The sequence below is a fragment of the Scleropages formosus genome, chromosome 1 (genome assembly GCF_900964775.1).
Source record: "Scleropages formosus chromosome 1, fSclFor1.1, whole genome shotgun sequence".
Taxonomy (NCBI): Eukaryota; Metazoa; Chordata; class Actinopteri; order Osteoglossiformes; family Osteoglossidae; genus Scleropages; species Scleropages formosus.
This window is the reverse complement of record NC_041806.1, coordinates 13,073,910-13,092,216: the sequence shown is the minus strand read 5'-3', so window position 1 is coordinate 13,092,216 and position 18,307 is coordinate 13,073,910. Positions and strand designations below refer to the sequence as shown.

The 18,307-nt window shown below is 46.9% G+C and overlaps 2 protein-coding genes across 4 annotated transcripts; both read left to right on the top strand.

Annotated features, from left to right (window-relative positions):
- The first annotated feature begins 4,255 nt into the window (after window positions 1-4,255).
- On the top strand, window positions 4,256-4,934 carry mt2 (metallothionein 2). Of its 2 annotated transcripts, XM_018751423.1 has the most exons (3): window positions 4,256-4,355; window positions 4,484-4,549; window positions 4,743-4,934. In XM_018751423.1, exons 1-3 carry the CDS (start codon window positions 4,331-4,333, stop codon window positions 4,832-4,834), a joined length of 183 nt encoding a protein of 60 aa, XP_018606939.1. In that variant the 5' UTR covers window positions 4,256-4,330; the 3' UTR covers window positions 4,835-4,934. The 2 variants fall into 2 exon arrangements, with proteins under 2 accessions (XP_018606939.1, XP_018606940.2); XM_018751424.2 differs by lacking the exon at window positions 4,256-4,355 and having other exon boundaries at window positions 4,453-4,549.
- A 3,255-nt stretch (window positions 4,935-8,189) lies between these two features.
- On the top strand, window positions 8,190-17,465 carry nup93 (nucleoporin 93). 2 transcript variants are annotated; one of them, XM_018751376.2, is made up of 22 exons: window positions 8,190-8,405; window positions 8,772-8,955; window positions 9,158-9,275; window positions 11,169-11,231; window positions 11,766-11,894; window positions 12,043-12,117; window positions 13,168-13,260; window positions 13,344-13,483; window positions 13,574-13,706; window positions 13,777-13,934; window positions 14,044-14,209; window positions 14,310-14,403; window positions 14,568-14,759; window positions 14,843-14,969; window positions 15,114-15,186; window positions 15,317-15,361; window positions 15,453-15,569; window positions 15,795-15,913; window positions 16,298-16,415; window positions 16,575-16,658; window positions 16,853-16,981; window positions 17,239-17,346. In XM_018751376.2, exons 2-22 carry the CDS (start codon window positions 8,777-8,779, stop codon window positions 17,344-17,346), a joined length of 2,460 nt encoding a protein of 819 aa, XP_018606892.1. In that variant the 5' UTR covers window positions 8,190-8,405; window positions 8,772-8,776. The 2 variants fall into 2 exon arrangements, with proteins under 2 accessions (XP_018606892.1, XP_018606889.1); XM_018751373.2 differs by having other exon boundaries at window positions 8,194-8,405; window positions 17,236-17,465.
- The last annotated feature ends 842 nt before the right edge of the window (window positions 17,466-18,307 follow it).

Here is an 18,307-nt window from a genome sequence, read left to right as displayed (position 1 = left end):
CCGAAGAACTTGACAAAAGACATGCTGAGGTTCAGTGCCGAGCCTAAGGCACACCCGAACGCCGAACCAGGCCGAGCACTTGACCGAGCAACCGGTCCGAGCACAGCAACAAAGTATTGTCGTCCGTGTATTGGGCCAGCTTCACTGCCACACTGCCACCACCTGGCAGGAGCAAGCCGTCGATCCCTGGGTAGGAATGGCGGCCACCAGCAGGTCGATGTAAAGAACGCAAAGGAGCGGGGAGTGTGGACAACCCTTCCTCACTCCACTCCGCTGGGGTACCCACCCCCCGAGGGAGCCATTGATGGTAACTCAGCTACCTACCTCGGTGTAGAGCACACGCACCCACCTCAGGAAATTAGGGGTTAAAGCCCAATCTGCTCAGGGTGTTAAATAGGAAGTGGTTACCCACTTGGGCAAATGTGAACTCCTGGTCCAAACCGACCAGTGCGAGGGGGACCTCTCGATCCTCCGCCCAGGCGATCGCGTCCCGGACCAGGTGCATATTCCAGAACACAGAATGCCCGGGTACTCCGCATGTCTGGTCACAATGGACCAGGTCGGCCATCACCTTCTTCAGGTGCTCAGTCAGGACTTTCGCAATGATCTTTGCGTTGACACAAAGCATCGTAAGGGGTCTCCAGTTGGCAAGATCGGTTTTCTTGTACAACAAGGAGAGTACCCCTGTCTTCATGCTCTTGGTAAGCATGCGCCTGCCCAGCACATCTTTGACAACACGCAAAAAAGCCAGCCCAAAGACGTCCCAAAACGTGGAATAAAATTCCACTGGTAAACCGTAGAGGCCAGGAACCATGCGCTGATTGATCTTACCAAGCGCCTCCAACAGCTCGAGCAAAGTGACGGGGCTCTCTAAGCCGCCAAGGGCCTCGGGAACCTGTGACATCAAATTAAAAACACTCCTTTCCATTACTGGGTCCGTTCCCCTAACTTTAAAAAGATTTCTATAAAAACAAGATGCAACCTCTAACATCTGGGTAGTGTTAGCGAAGGACTCACCCTGCTGGTTCTACAGAGAGGTAAACCCTCTTTTGCATTTCAAGTCCTTCACCTTATTAAAAAAGTAGGAGGTACACTTCTCATTCTCCTCTACCTCCTTAACTCTGGCGCCAAACAGAAAGGCTTTGGACTGCCGCTCATACAGCCGCCTCAACGTAGCCTTTATCACCACGGCCCTATCATAATCAAAGGTCCCTCTGTTATTGTGGCAAGAATAAATCCTCTGGAGTTTCTCCTCAAGCGAGCTGATATCCTAATGTCTCAAAGCGGCACGTCGGATACAACAGTTGATGGTGAGGGTCTTGGCCTTTGCTTTGACCCCCTCCCACCAATCAGCCACCAAGGGGTAAAAATCAATTGGAATCCAGCCACAACGGAAAATTCTCATAAAAAAAGTCTCTATACACCTTTCCTTGGAGGACTTCAATATTCACCTTCCAGTAGCCACGTTCATGGGTTGGCCTCGACCAACCCATCTGGTCTGTAGGCCATTGGGGAGTCAAGAGAACCTCCTTAAAAGTAATGGAGGATGATGCTAAAATGTAATCTAAATGACTACAGGCGCTGCTGCTGTTGCGCCAGGTAATGCCCAGATCGGTGGGGATGCATTTTCTAAAACTATCAGGTAGAGGCAGGGCTTGCTCCCAGGAGCTCTTTGGCTTCGCCAAGGCCTTCTGTGGCCCCAAACACCATTTCCACCACCGTCTTCACCACGTTGATTTTTTTCCCCCATCAGTGTTACTGCCTGAAGACCCTCCTCTGCAGATACCCCGGTTCCATGCAAGACATCTGAGTAAGAGGGCCTGTACTGCGGGCAGAGACGGGCTAGGTAGTCTTCACTGCAGCAAATATTGCAGCAGCAGGGGCCCTTGCAATCCCTGGTGAAATGTCTGGTCTACAAGCAGTTCCTACATTTCATATTCTTACAAGCTTCTGCTGTATGCCCTTGACCCAGGGAGAGCCTGCAGAAGGGAGGCTGCTGGGGGTAAAAGAGATAAGCCCTATTGTTCTGTATGTTAAAATATGCTGGGGGATGATGGAGCCCATCGGGGCCACAGGGTCAGGACACTTCAAACCCCATCCTTCTCCTTCTTACAGATTTCTACCACTTTCTGGTAGGCTTTGTCAGCAAGAACAGTGATGTCGACAAACCGCTGGGGTCCATTCCTTTGAATGCAGACAACTTGTGCAGCAGCCAGGCCCAACTTTCTGAAGATCAACTTCCCTGATAAATCCAGCACGATCGGGGAAGTCCTCCGCTGCTTCCATGCTTTGACACTTGAAGCGAGTGATGTGCTTCATCTTCAGATCGATAGTACTCGTAGACTGCCCCTTGTCCTCCGAAGATCCTCCTGGGGCAGCAGAGCTCTTCTTCTCGGGTCTGGCCACCTCTTCTGCAGGCGAGGCCATCATCACTTCCACCCCTGCAGTTGTCGTGTCCTCCATCGTTGACTCCGCTGCAATGTTTGGGTTCGGCGCTGCCGCCACCTCCACCGTCAATCCTCCTCCAGCTGGTGTCGGCATTGCGGCTCCCTCAATGAGAGGCTCCAATGTCCCTGGCAGTCCTTCTTCTTGCGGGGAGCTCTTCCGGGTAGGCGACTCGTCAGGTAGAGCAGCATGATGCTGCTTCCCTGGGGGAGACGGCCTCACCTGCCCCCCAGTGGTCAAGTTCGTCCTTGCTGCCGTCTTCTCTGCCGAGGCTGTCATCGTCGTCTTCATTCTGGTTGCCTGCATCGTTGTCAATCTCCCTGCTGACATCTGTGAAGCCTTCATCGCACGGTGCAACCCAAGGCCAGATTGAAAGTACTGTAAAAAGCCCTTAAAAGGGCTGTGGAAGCACTTTTTTACACCCCCTGACAGCAAAACACAGTACTACACTTGAGCTTAGCTGGGTCTGGGCAATGTACAATTTTGGTATGGAGCAAGGTGCCGAAGCTTCCTTGTGCTTTTACCCAGGACTGCACAGTTAGAACAATGATCACTATTGGCAAGATTTCTGTTAAGGTATTAATATGGTGACTGCATATAATGTTTATTGGAAGTTGCTTTGAGAAAAGCGTCTGCCAAGTGACTCAAGGTAAATATCCCCCTATAAATCCACGGAGGATGGACAGATTGACACTCAAATGAGCTAATCAAGTACTAGTCTGACTGTACGCCCTGCCTACTTGTACCAAATTGAATTGAGTTCCTACAAGAGCCGATCTGAATCAAATTAGACAAGCGGGACCGCTATGCTGCTTGCCGATTTACTGCAGAATACAGAATGCACACGTGACTCAGCCACTTTCGACGGGAACTGATTAACATTTTTTACCTACAACCAAATACATATAACGTACCATTAAATTATATAACTTGATAATATTGTTATTATAGGTTAATATGCTATTTAAAGAAATAACGTTGGTTTTAAAGTAATTCAGTTCAATTGATTTAAAAGCACTATTCTCAACAATGTGATAACACTATGATGAAAGAATTTCATAGTGGTTCCACTGCATTTGAATTAGTACTGTCAATCGTTTTTTATGCATAACAATGAAGAATCATTGTTCTCTATTATAAATGAGTGCCCTTGGGACACTAACACTACTTCCTTATTTGTTAAATTAAGACTTCGCATGTCTCTCTTTTTACCACTGTTGCCTTATGCTCTTTATGATTCATGTTTATATTACGCGCTGAATAAACTGTCCTGCTCCCAGTCTGCGCTCGGCGCTTTTGGACGCGGCTGTGGAAAAGTACCGGACCGCGTTCCGTGTGCACAGCGGTGTGTGTGCGCGCGCCGTGCGCCGACCCAATACACGCTCGGGTACTGCGCCGTGCGCAAACCGCCTCCTCTGCGGGAACTTATCATCAGTAATCGCTGTCGTTCCGCAAGGATCTCTTTGTTTCTGTTCCCTAAATCGTGAACAATGTATTCACTGTAACAGTCAGTGTAATATCTCAGAGTCTTAAAAAACATAAAAAGGCACATCGTGTCAGCAGGTGAGGAGTTATAACTGAAAACCGACAAACTCTGATAAAACATTTTCGCATAACGAAACGAAATGTAACAATAATTAACACCCCGAAGGTATGTTTACTATTTAAGTTTGTTTCAGGGACTTTTTGCGCACCGTACTCCGTGTTGCACTCATGAATCCGCGACTGCCGTGTGCAGGATGCGTGACCCGCGCGTATACGCCTGTGCGTGTGCATGACGCGCGTGCGCACTGTTCGCTTTTGCACGCGGCCTCCTATCTGGAGCGTTATAAAAGCGGTACTCAGAAGCGCTATCGGCAGAGCGATTTTTTACGGAACGGCAACTATGGATCCGTGTGCCTGTGCCAAAGGTGAGTGGGGGTTTTTTTTTTTGGTTTGTCTACAGGGCATGTAATATAGGCCCTTCCTTTAAGTTTAAGATGGATGGATGGATGGATGGATGGATGGATGGATGTTAATGTGAGGTGCTTTGCTTTAGGTGGCTCCTGTAACTGTGGTGACAGCTGCAAGTGCAAAGACTGCAAGTGTAGCAAATGCAAGAAAAGTAAGTACAGTCCTAGCTGGAGTGATGTCACTGGTATGACAAATATGTAAATTGTGATTCCTTGTAATGATTCAGTTAGTGTGCCTGTATTGGAGTCTGCTGTACACTGTAGTGGCTGGTCCCTTTAGCTTTGCTGAGTGTGCTCAGTAATGCTGCCCAGTGTATGTAACCCAACAGCCCTTTCTCTTTATAGGCTGCTGCTCTTGCTGTCCATCTGACTGCAGCAAGTGTGCTTCTGGCTGTGTGTGCAAGGATGGCATCTGTGGAGCAAGTTGCTGCCAGTGACTTCACCCCTGGAATCAAGCTACAACAATGATGTATGCTGGTTGAACTTGTACTTTTGTTTTGTATATGTGAGTTCTAAAATAAAATGTATTGTCTCTGACTTGGCTTTGTTTCCCAATTTTATCCAGAAATGGCTTTCTTTTTAGTTTGGGTTTTCTCAGAGAAACTTGTCTTTTGTAAAGTGGTTAGGGAAGTGCAAGTGAAATTGACTGCAGCTCAAAGTGCTGAACTTGCACTGGTCAGAGTTTAGCTACAACTGGCTGGGCTGGATACTGCTGGCAAAACACTAAATGCCCCTTTGAGAGCCATTGGTGTGATAAAAGAACTGGCTGGAGTTTGCTTCCCAACAGCTCCTGCACAAAAACACCAACCCTACAGAAAAAGGGGTTTCTAAACCAGGTGAACTTCAAACATAGGCTATAGTACTTAGCCTCCATCTCCCAAAGTCAATATCTTTCACACAAAAGGGGTGCTTTAGTAACCAGAAATGCACATTTCTGGTTTTGGGCTGTGGAAAGGAACTGGAGCACCTAGGCAAAGCCCACACTTTAATTAGAGCTTGAACTCATGTCTTGTGTTACCCACTGTGCCACTGAATTCCTGTTTAAATGAAAATATTGCCTGTTTCTCTTCTGATTAATGTAGTCTTCAGGAAACTGCCTGCTAGAAATTCATTCCATTTTAACTCCCAACATTCTGGAAGGTTGATACATTTGCTGATGCTCTTCTCCAGAAGACCTTAGTGTTAAGGAGTAAATGCTCCAAAATAGAACAGCTAGTGGTGGGATTTGAACCTCTGACCTTTGGCTACAATGTTTTTCCTTGAATGTCCTTTTCTGTTGCTCTTCCAGCCAATGAGTGTTGACAACCATGGATGTACTGTCAGTGAAGTACAAAATGCCACTATGCTTTTCTAATCTGCCAGAGACCCACTGAACTGCACTGTACTTTAACTGTGCAAATGAAACAGGTGTTAATTTAGACTACTGGAGTCACAACAGATGATGGGGTGTATGAATGAGAGTGAAAAAGACATCCATAGCCAGAATTTACATAGTGTGGACTCAGCTCTGGAGATCTGAGGAAATTTTTTAGATGTTAAGAACGGTTTAGCCATATGTCCCAGTGCTGTAAAAAAGTGCAAACACATCCTTACACATTTATCCTCATCCTCCACTTTTGGCTGTTCTTTAATTGTGTTGATAACACTGTAGAAAAGATCACATCGTGATGTAAATTAAATCAAATCAAATCACTTTGTCACTTCACCATAACCACAAGTGTACAGGTGATGAAAATCGTTGGTCCATTCTCCGCAGCTGTGCAGCATAAGTTGCAAGTATACAGACCACAAATATACAGTATTCACATAATACAATACACAAGTAAGACTCAATGTACAGATAATATGCAATACACATGATGTTATATGCGATTATACACAGTGCCCAAGGACTACAAAGTTAAAACGGAGTGCCACACAGTAAACATATACGTAAAAGTAGTACAAAATGCGCATAATCACAATAAATAATAACCCAAATAATACATTGAGCAAATACGCAAAACAAGTGTAAAAGATTTAATTTTGGATGTGGTGACACTAGGAGACTGTTCACTAGTGGTGCATACGTGTGTATGATGAGTCTTTTCTCCCCTCGGGGTTTGCTATAGGCTGGACTCTGTACATGCGCACTGGAGTGCATCAGCAAGTCTTCTTATAAGTAAGTTATACACGTGTGGCATCCAATAAAGAATTGAAGGTGTTGGAAACCAACCCGGACGGGTAGCGTTTGTTATTTTCTGGAGCCTTAAGTGTCTAGGCGAACCCGACAAGAACGCTCGGTTACACAAGTATTAACATACGCACAACATAACAAACAGCTCGTGTAGGTCAGTAAGTCCCGGTACGTGGCGTTCATTCATTTTTTTATATTAAAAATAAATTATGAATTAACTATATATTTAAAGACGTTTCTTTCTCGAAATGTAAAATATTTAAAATAAGCCTCATAGGGTAACGTCCCCACCATGGAGCTACTAAACCGATTCAGGGTAAAAGGAGCATGCTCTTGTTCAACACGTACATGTAATAAAAGTCTTCTCGCCAGCACTCTTAACAACGACGTTTCAGACAGTACAACTAGTAGAGATCCCTGGCGAATCCCCCTGGGTCACTCCCACCCCCTCCCCCTGCTGCGCCCCATGGTTAAGGGGCTACCCCCAGAATTCCCCTCTTGCACACTGAACATAAACAGAACAACCAATCGGCACAACACACACACACACAACTACGTACACATACAGTACTGTGAAAAAGTATTTGCCACCTCCCTGATTTTTAAATTTTTTTTGCATATTTGTCACAGTAAATGATTGAGACCATCAAACAAATTTTAATATTACGCAAAGATAACCCGAGTAAATACAAAATGCAGTTTTTAAATGATGATTTAATTTATAAAGGGAAAAAAGCTGTCCAAACACTAATATCAACTATTTACACTAAGATGCTATAACTCCCCTCAGCGCCGTTACAATAGTTTCTTGCCGTCTTAGTTTTTGACTTTGGTTTGAGTTATTTCGTTTTGTGGTACTGTATTCATGAACAACTCGGATGTAAACTAATTGAAACCGCGCATAATCTATCAGTATCAGTGGCTGCATCCGCGTTATTCATGTTAATATGGATCACTTGGTGCTTTTCAAAAGCAGCAATGAGTGACAGTAAACGGGGGGCGTGGTGGCGCGGTGGGTTTGGCCGGTGTCCGCTCTGTGGCGGGTCTGGGATTCAAGCGCTGTTTGGAGCGCCCTGCGACGGCCTGGCGTCCAGTCCTGTGTCCCCTCCCCCTTCAACCTTGCGCCCTGTGCTGCAAGGTAAGGCTCCGGCTCGCCGTGACCCTGCTCGGGACAAGCGGCTATTGACAACAATCATTGTTGTCAATGGTTGGTTAGGGTGACAAAGGAGGATGACATCATGTCCACCGAGAAAACCATAATCGATGTGTTTTTTTAGAATCTAATTTACTAATTAAGCGCAGGTGTTAAAAGTACCGTGACGTTCTAATTGGCTAGAGAATGGTGAGATGTACGTTTCATTCAACATATTGTATTATGAGGTTGATTTCTACACTAAACAAAAAGAGAACATTATAAACAAGTCGTTTTTTGTGTGTGCTCAGAAACAGAAAAGCCATTTTCTAATTTTTCTGCTTTCAATATTAAATCAAAAACCGAATGAAGGCATCGTAATTCGCATGTTTTTCAATTTCGAATCAAAAACACAAGGGACGCGAAGTACACGCATCTCCCCCAAGAAAAGAATGATCCAACGAACGACGACAATGCTGGGAAGAGCATTGTCCAATGAGCGATGAGTATGTTGCGACGAGCGCAATCCCCGTGAGCGCACAGCATGCTGGGAGGAGCGTGGTCCAATGAGCGCGGAGCTGGAAAGAGCCGGCCGGAACGTGTTCTGTTAAAGTCGAGTTGGAGAAAAAGCCAAACTGAATCTTTCCTTTGAAAGAAATCGACATTTATAACATCACCCGATAGAGAGCAGCACCGCTAGGTATGTAAATTTAAGCCGACAGGTATACCGTTGGTTTGATAGGTTTGATAATAAATATGAAATATCTTGCACGAGGCACCGCGCGGCTAAGCCGGCGCGGCAGATTGATTCGCTTCGGCTGTGCAGCAGAGGGAGGGATGAAAGGAAACAGGGTGACCCAACGTCCTTTTCACCTGGTCAGTTGTCCTAGTGCCACGGTTTGGGTCCCCTCCAGGTTAGGCACAAAGTGCTACAAGACGACTGGTTCATAACCTGGTCAGTGCTGTCCTACAGTCCTAGTTTCAGTCACTGACCTGATCACTGGAGTTGAGTGGTAGTTTTGTTGGTGGAATGGTCCTGCAGTGACAGTGCTGTCCTGCCCCACAGGCGCTATGGACATGGAGGGCTTTGGTGAGCTTCTGCAACAGGCTGAGCAGCTGGCAGCGGAAACGGAGGCTGTGTCTGAGCTTCCGCATGTCGAACGCAACCTGCAGGAGATCCAGCAGGCAGGAGAGAGGCTGCGCTCGCGCACATTGACACGCACATCGCAAGATGCTGCTGATGTCAAGGCGTGAGTCTCCTACACCTGCAGCAGTGTGTGGATGCTATCTGAGTGTGTGCCTGCTGGCCCAGAGGATCTGTGTGGATGTCTGGGTTTGTCCACATGCTGCTGGGTGTACATTTCCGAAGTCCTCTTTCTTTAGTAGTCTTTGTATGTATGTATGTGTGTGTGAGAGATCCAAACTGTATTCTGTCTTCCCTGTCTCGTCCAGGTCCATCCTCCTTGGCTCTAGAGGTCTGGACATCTTCCACATCTCCCAGCGCCTGGAGAGCCTTAGTGCCACCACCACGTTTGAGCCACTTGAACCTGTTAAGGACACCGACATCCAGGTATGGTGCTGTGTTGCCGTGGAAAAGTTCCAAGTATGCAAGTGTGACATAACACCAGAATGAAAGCCAGTAATAGCTGCTTTCAAAAGTGATGGTCTTATGGAAAATGACATGTATGACAGTTACTGTAGATGAAGTGATGGTGGTTTTAATAATCATGGTTTTCATATTGACTTGAGAACATTTTGTCCAGTTGGCGCACATGGTAAACGTGTTTCAAACTTATTCAAGAAAAGTGCTTTTTGGAAGGGGGTGTCTGCTGTGCATTTTGAGCTAGTGCTGTGTATGAGACCGTGACTCGAGTTGTGTGGGTGAGTCCGAGAGACTCAGGTTGTGTGGGTGGGGCATTGACAGGCTGACAGCATGTAGCTGAAAGGGGTGTACATAATTAAGTTGCGCTTTAATTCTGGACACTTCCGACTGTGGGCTTACTTGGTACAATCCTGCTGTGGACAGTTGCAGAACTGCAAGAATCCAGAGTGAGACTGGGCTTTCTGTGTGTGAAATATTGCTCCTTCTCACTGAGTGGAGGATGATGGCATCTGTGCAGAACACACAGCCTCAGGGGCACAGAGGATCTTTGTGTGAATGACACAGAGAATGTGTGTTTCACTGATGTATAGATGAGTGACCCATTGTAAGTAGTGTATCTACCAGTGTAAGTCACTTTGGTGAATAAGGTGTGTGGGCTGATGACACTACATAAAGTTCATTGGAAGTCACTTAGGAGAAAAGCGTTTGCTAGATGAATAAATGTAAATGTGTGTTTATGTCCATCTTCATGCTGCTGGCTGTGCACTTCTAGACTCATTTCTTCAGTGTTTTTTGTGTGCATTTCTGTATCTTGTGTATGTCAGTCTTTTCATTGTGTGTGTGTGTGTGTGTGTGTGTGTGTGTGTGTGTGTGTTTTTCATGCTTTTTCATTCTTACTGACTGACAGAATTGTGCTGCATCATTGAAGCTGTGTAGGTATGCTGGCTCATTGTGGATGTGACCTTCATCAGTGGTGGGTTCTGGTCATCTCCCTGTCTGGCTGAACTACACCTGTAGCTGCTAGGGTATAGTGAACCAGGTGGAGATGATGCTATGGCCAATGATGCTGGTGGTGGGAAAGGTAAAGCTTTATGAAGGCAGTACAGGAGGAGAAGTGTTATGTGTCTTGGCAATGACTCTGTGCAGTTCTCCTGCACAACACCGAACAGGTAGAGTAGCAGTTTTGAGGTCATGTGTGATGGAGTATGAGGTACATGGAACATCATGGGGTGTGTCTCACTTCTCATCTTTGTACTAAGATGTGCCTTTCAGGCTGATGCTTGGTTTGTGTCACACTGCTGGTACACAGCTTTTGCTGAGCTCATGCTGCCTGCCCAAGTGTGTCTCACACACTGACCTGGTCCACTGTATGAACCTGTGTAGTGAGAAAGTTGTGGAATCACAGCAACAAGAGGAACGGCAAAGGTTTATCTCTGTAAGCACGTCACTCTCCTGAACTCCTCCTCCATGCACAGGCAGGTGGTCAAGCATTACTGCCGGAACACCTGCGGTGCTCAGCTGCTGCCCTCTCCCCACTTGCAGGTAGTAGTGCTTCCGGGAGTGTGTTGTGAGTTCTCTCAGGCATCGAAGATGGTTGCCAGGGTTCACAGTAGAGCTTTGGGTTCCACTCTGCAGTGTCTTTGGCAGAGAGTGGAGAACTCTCTGGAATCCAGGACTCCTGATGGAGAGAGGACATGGTGACTGTTTTGGGAGGTGGAGGTCCCATGGCACACCTCCAGAGGACACAGGAATGCTCAAGGAATACTCTGCAACAGAGAGCAGTAATAAATCCTTGTGTGTGTGTGTGTGTGTGTGTGTGAGTAAGGTGTGCAATGCTGCTCAGCCTTCTCTTCTTCTCAGGGCTTCCTGAAGAATGAGCGAGACAATGCCCTATTGTCAGCCATCGAGGAGTCGCGGCGTCGGGTGAGTGACACACCCACTCTCCCATGTCCTCGAACACACCTGAGAACTTGCCCTTCCATCAGTGGGCCCTGTCCCTTTTGTTAGCATTTTGTTTTCACAGACAGGCTATAGCACCCAGGCAGGTCACACTTTTTGTCTGTGGAAGAGCATATGATGTTCATATGTGTAGGAGAAGTTGAGGTCACATGTATACAACTGTTCATTGGAAGTGAGGTTTGATCCCCTAAAAGAGGAGTTAAGCTGGCATCCTCCGGTTGTCCTTCCTTTCTTAATGCACGTGGGATTGTGAACCCGTGTTATGTGTGTTTCACTGAGAGATAGTCTCATGTTTGGAGAACACAAGAGACACGATGTTCTGAACGGTGCCATCTTTTGTCTGTCTATCCAAACACACACGCTCTTCTCCAGTCAGGTCTTCCTGAAGCTGCATGTGTAAGATGTATAATCCCACACCTCTCTGTACATGCCGTCTTGCCACCTGTTTGGCCAGACAATGCTCAAATCCGCTGCTCTCTGCTGGTGACTCTTCCATAGACCTTCCTCCTGGCCGAGGAGTACCACCGTGAGTCCATGTTGGTACAATGGGAGCAGGTGAAGCAGCGGGTTCTGCACACGCTTCTGGGTGCTGGGGAGGATGCACTGGATTTCACCCAGGACCTTGAGGTGAGTCCCTGAGCACATGTCAGCTGGCATGCAAGCATGCGCGTGCTCACATACATGACATACACACATAAAACACAGGCTTGGTGGGTTTGTGTCCAGTTCCTGCTCATTTTGACTGACACCTGTGTCCTTATTCTTCTTCCTTTAGCCGAGTTTAGTGAGTGATGTGGGGACACCGGGGCGCAGTGCCATGGACAGTGTGGAGGTGGCCTATGGGAGGCAGGTGAGGGCACCAAATGGAGGACTCATCGCTCTGTCGCATGGAGTATGTATGCATTTGTGTTAGGATGGGGGTTACAGTGGTGTCGGAGCATGAAACAGACATGCTGATTGGTTGGGACAAGGTCTTGGTAGGAGCTGTCAGACATACCTTGGCCTGTAGCAGTGACACATCCCCTAAAGGTCACACCAAGAAACTGATTTTACTCACTTTTTCTATGACATTGTTGTGGAATTGATTGTGTCCATGGCACCGATGGGAGGCAGAAGCGTCCCGATGCTTCCACGACCTATTTTCTTTGCCTGCCCCCTATCCTTGTCATCATTGGGAAACTTAGCAGTCAGCAATACCACTAAACCTGTTCAACACCAAAATACTACAGTAATGCACCTGTATGTTCTCAGTTTGTATCAAAGTATTTTAAAAAGCTTTATGTATAAAGTTCATAAGAATCAAAAGAATTGCTAATAAAGATAAACATTTGATATTTGTAATGTGTACGTATCAAATTTGAAGAATTCCCACAGTGGTGCTTTTAATCACTTATAGGCAACTTCACCAGCCTGGGAACTCATGGAAACAAAAGCATATTTCTAATTGACCCTGAATGCCTCCATGTGGGGCTATGCCTTTGTCCATTGGTGTTCACTGGGGCCCCAACTGGGTCGTGTTACAGAAGCACTGATGGATCAATGTGGGGGGTGGGGTCAGCTGGACTCAGCAGTGCATGTCTGGGACAGTGTGGCTGGGTGGTCAGCTGAAGGTTTGGCATTTCTGCTCGGGTTGTAAACGGAGACTGCAGTCATGTGCCGGCATATAGCCTGTGCTGTTTTCTTTCTTGTTTTCATGCTCTTCTTTGAGGACCTGCTCAACATTGTCATTCTCTTTGTCCTGTTCTTCATCATCCACCACTTTTCTCTAAGGTTGTAGCGCAACCCTGGGGAGGTGCAGGTTTCAGTCTCTGAGTTCACCATTCTCAGTGCCACTCTGTCCTGCCTGGGTGCGTGTTTGTGTGTGCATGTGCTGAGCTGTGCGCTGCTTCCCTTTTCACAGATCTATGTGTTCAATGAGAAGCTGGTAAGCAGGCAGGTGCAGCCAAGCCTGGGAGATCTGTGTGCTTCCGCTGCTCAGGGCCTTGATGACAAGGTAGGGCCTTCTGGAACCCACTCGTACCCTTAGTGTGCTGCCATTGTGGGAAATACTTCAGTAATGTGTGCATCTGCATGCAGAACGTCTTGGACATGTGGCAAATGGTGAAGCAGATGACAGATGTGTTGCTGGTGCCTGCCAGGGACACGCTGAAGAGCCGCCTGTCTGCTGACACGCAGATGGCCTTTGTCCGCCGAGCACTGCAGTTCCTGGAGAACAGGTGTGTGCCAGGGCCAGTGAGAGATGTTTTCCCTCTGACTGTTGGAAGGAGAGTTGGGGCGGCAGCTACTGATTCACCACCTTTCTCCAGCTACAAGAACTACACCATGGTAACGGTGTGTGGCAACCTGCAACAGGCCCTCCTGGGGGGTGTCCCCGGAACCTTCCAGCTGGTGCACAGCTTCCTCAACATCAAGCTCCCTACGCCACCGCCTGGCATGCAGGTAATGCTGAGTTCTACCCCTCTGCCGTCAACATCTGCACAAGCGTCCTTTGACTGTTTGTCTGTGGCAGGACGGTGAAGTTGAAGGCCACCCGGTCTGGGCTCTCATCTACTACTGCATGCGCTGTGGTGACCTGGCTGCTGCCATGCAGGTTGTGTGCCGAGCCCAACACCAACTTGGCGAGTTCAAGCACTGGTTTCAGGAGTACATGAACAGTCCGGACCACCGGTGAGCTGAGGGAACACGCTCGTAGTCTTTGTGTGAGGTATAGTTTATTAAACCTCAGAGCTGTACAGCAACTCATCAGGTTTTTCTGTGGTTCCTCAATCCCCCTCAGCCTGGCTCCAGCCACGGAAAACAAGCTCCGCCTTCATTACCGCCGTGCACTGCGGAACAGCGCTGACCCTTACAAGCGTGCAGTCTACTGCCTCATTGGGAAGTGTGACATCACAGATAACCATGGTGAGGTGGCTGACAAGACTGAGGACTACCTATGGCTGAAGGTGAGGGTCTGGTTGGTACCTGGGTCTGGGGTTACTCTTAAATGCAACACCTGTTCTTGGACAATGCTGTCATCAAGGACACCACCTCCCATGCTTTTAGCTGAACCAGGTCTGCTTCGAGGAGGATGGGAGCTCTTCCCCCCAGGACCGACTGACTCTGCCTCAACTGCAGAAACAGCTGCTGGAAGATTATGGTGAGGCATGCCTCTGCTCTGAGAGTCAATGTGTGTTACTCTGCAGTCTACCTCTATCTCCCTCCATCTCCCTCCAGTGATGGTGCTCTTTGCTATGGACATATTTCAGGCATGAGCCTAAGGGCTAAGTGGAGGCGGGTGACTTTTCTGCTGTGTTTCCACAGGTGAATCACACTTCTCAGCAAGCCAGCAGCCCTTTCTCTACTTCCAGGTGCTCTTCCTCACTGCTCAGTTCGAGGCAGCTGTGGCCTTCTTGTTCCGCATTGAGCGTCTGCGCAGCCATGCTGTCCACGTGGCACTCGTTCTCTACGAGCTGGGCCTGCTGCTCAAGTCCTCGGGTCAGAGTGCTCAGTTGTGTAAGTGTCTGTGCCGCCCATCTGCCTGTGCTCTGTCACGCAGTGTTTGATGCTCGTCTTTCTTTTCTTTTATCCTGCGCCAGTGAGCCAGGAACCTGGCGATCCACCAATGATGCGGCGGCTCAACTTCACCCGGCTGCTGATGCTGTACACCCGTAAGTTTGAGTCCACGGATACCCGGGAGGCGCTGCAGTACTTTTATTTCCTGAGGTAGGATCTTCACTCCTTTCCTTCACCCCTAATGTTATAGCTTGATCTGTTATATTTTGTTTATTATGTTTGAAGCTGGGGGGTAGTTTGATTCTAACAGTCCCTCTTGTGAGAAACGCTCCTATTCTCCTGATTGGCTTTCAGGAATGAGAAGGACAGCCAAGGAGAAAACATGTTCATGCGGTGCGTCAGTGAGCTGGTCATTGAGAGCCGTGAGGTAAGTGAGTGGATAGAACAAATGTTTAAATATACACAAGATGGTGTGTTTGTAAACACTGCTAAATCAAAACTGCACCAAAATGAAATATTTCCGTGTTAGCGTCATTATTTTCTGCATTGTTTTACAGTTTGACATGCTGCTGGGAAGACTGGAAAAAGATGGTAGCAGAAAGGTAGGTATCACAAGGTGTCCATGGTGTTTCTTTGTCATCTCTGTATTGGCATGTTTGCTGGGTGTTAAAAACCTGATTGGTGACTTTACAGCCTGGGGTGATTGACAAGTTTGCCGGTGACACTCGAGCCATCATCAGCAAAGTGGCATCGGAAGCGGAGAACAAGGGCCTGTTTGAGGAAGCCGTTAAACTATACGAACTTGCCAAGGTGATGAGCTGTACATGATCTGCTCGTGCTGAAGTTTGTCACGTGTCATCCTGGCTGAATCACCATTAATGTCTTCACTTGATTGTTCACATTTTGGCACTTGATGTTTTCCTGACTGACTAAATGCAGTTCCATATGCGACTTTCACATCAGGCAAGTGATGAAAAATTGTCTACGTTTGCTCCCTTTCACCTCTTTGTCTCTTTTTGTTTCCCTGTGGTTCAGAACCCAGACAAAGTTCTGGAGCTGATGAACAGGCTGCTGAGCCCAGTTATTGCCCAGGTCAGTGCACCACAGTCAAACAAGGAGCGTCTCAAGAACATGGCTCTAGCCATTGCTGAACGGTGAGTTCCTTAGGCTCTGCCTCTGATTGGCTGTCCCATTAGGCACTGTTTGAGTTTTTGCATTTGATTCCCTGCCTAATAGAGCTTGTTTGAGGTTCTGACAGGCTGCTGAGTAGGCCACCCCCAGGAAGCTATGGACTATAGAACATAGAAAGCCCCCTTTGATGCGGCCTCTTTTTTGGCTGGTACAAAACTAGAGCTTCACACTAACCTGCAGTGCCATGGTTAATTATAATTCAGATTACGAATTTTTTTTTTTTTTTTTTTTTCCCCTCCCCCCTCAGCTCACAACAGTGATTGTTTTAAATTTTCTCACCCTGGGTAATGGTGAAAAGTTGCTTTGCATTAGCTATAAGTGTGTAGCTAATGCCCTTTTTCCCACAGGTATCGGACCCAGGCTGTGACGGCAGAAAAGGCTGTGGACAGCACCTTCTACCTGCTTTTGGACCTAATGACCTTTTTCGACGAGTATCATGCAGGACGCATTGATCGGGCTTATGATGTAAGCCTGAAAGATGGAGCCCTGCACTGCTGGTTTCTTGTGTTTGTCCAGTCCTTCTGGACCAGTTTTTTTTTTTTTTTTTTTTTTTTTCCTTCCCTTGCTGCCTCTTGCAACTGTGCCTCACTTTGTCCAACTTCTCTATTGTCTTCCCTTTAAAAGATCATGGAGCGCCTGAAGCTGGTTCCTCTCAGCCAGGACAGCGTGGAAGAGAGAGTGGCAGCTTTCCGCAACTTCAGCGATGAGGTCAGACACATCTGCTGTGGCGCATGATACTAAGTTGCAGTATTTTGGGATTAACTGTCTTTGACAAGTGTATGTTGTTAAAGCAGTTAAAAACAAGAATGAACCCATTTATATGTACTGCTTTGTTCTTTGAACATCTCTACTAACATCCCTTTACTGTGGCCATCTCTTCTTGCTCGTGGTGCTTCCTGCAGGTTCGGCATAACTTGTCAGAAGTGCTCTTGGCAACCATGAATATCCTGTTCACGCAGTATAAGCGCCTAAAGGGGGCGGCAGCAGGTACTCCAGGCCGGCCCCAGCGATCTGTGGAGGACAGGGATTCTGTGAGTAAGAGGTTGGGGCTTGGATAGGGCTGTGGATGTGGGTGGAGTCAACAGATTTTAGGGGTGGATGGATTCAACTGGGTTTAGGGTTGGGGGGTGGGTGGAGTTGGGACATGATTTTTACCATTAATTGTAGAATAGAGGCAAGCCAGCAGCAGAACAGCACAACCTGGGGGAGGGAGGGGTGAGGAGGAAGTATGACCAGATGAGTGAACACCCATGCAACAGGACATCCCCTGCTCTCGCACCTGCAGCAGTTGCGCAGCCAGGCCCGAGTGCTGATCACCTTTGCTGGGATGATTCCGTACCGCATGGCAGGAGACACCAACGCGCGGCTTGTGCAAATGGAAGTACTGATGAACTGACCCCTCAGTGCCAACCAAACCTGATGGCTGACTTCCTTGTCGTAGACAGCTTTTGCCCCTGCCCATTACCCTTCGGTTGTTTTTTTTTCTGTACAACTTTGATTTTGTATTTTTCTTTTTTTGAATAAACAGAACTTGTGTTCACTTTGTTTTTGTTTGTCATATTTGGTATCTCTTCGGATGAATTTATTTAGTAAACTCTTTGTGGGTTGTTTTTGTTCAAAATCAAAATGAGACCTTAACACAGGTAATATTAATATGTAGTATAATGTCTCATCTCGTCCGCTGATGTTATATACAGCAAAACTGATAGCAAAGTTTCCCCAGTCAGTGACAAAATGCCATAGGGTTTTTTTTTTTTTTTTGTTCTTTCTGCTGATATCAGCAGATCTGCAGCGACTCTGCCATGTGACACCATGGTGTGCAGAGTAGGAACGTGTTGGGGTCCATGATGTATGTAGAGCCTTGCTGTTAATTTTGAGTGGAATTAATCAAAGAAATGGTCATAAATTGTGGAGAAACTCCATCTTTGGAACTATTTCAGTAAATTTTTGTGAGAGACCTGTGACCATACAATTTCCCAGTGTGTTCTGTACCTCCTGCCTATGATGATTAGGTGTTTTGTTTTGCCATCCATTTGATGTGGTCTAAATGTCACTCCTGCCAAAGAGTGATGGTGACAAGCGCTTTATAAAGTGCATTTTGCTGATATTCAAGAAAAGATTTATTTACCTCCTCTGATCTATGATCTTCGGATAAATTAGGACACCAGCATACCCTGCAAAGTATTCCTATCTTTTGGATATGTTCAGTTTTTTTCTAGATTTCAAATTGTAAAGTACTTTTACTAGATATGACACTATCTTAAGGGGAATCAGTCTTCATCTGTTCTATTTTACATTCATTTGTAAGAAGTGCTTAAACAGGTTTTTAAATCTTATCAATTCTTTTAAAAAGAATT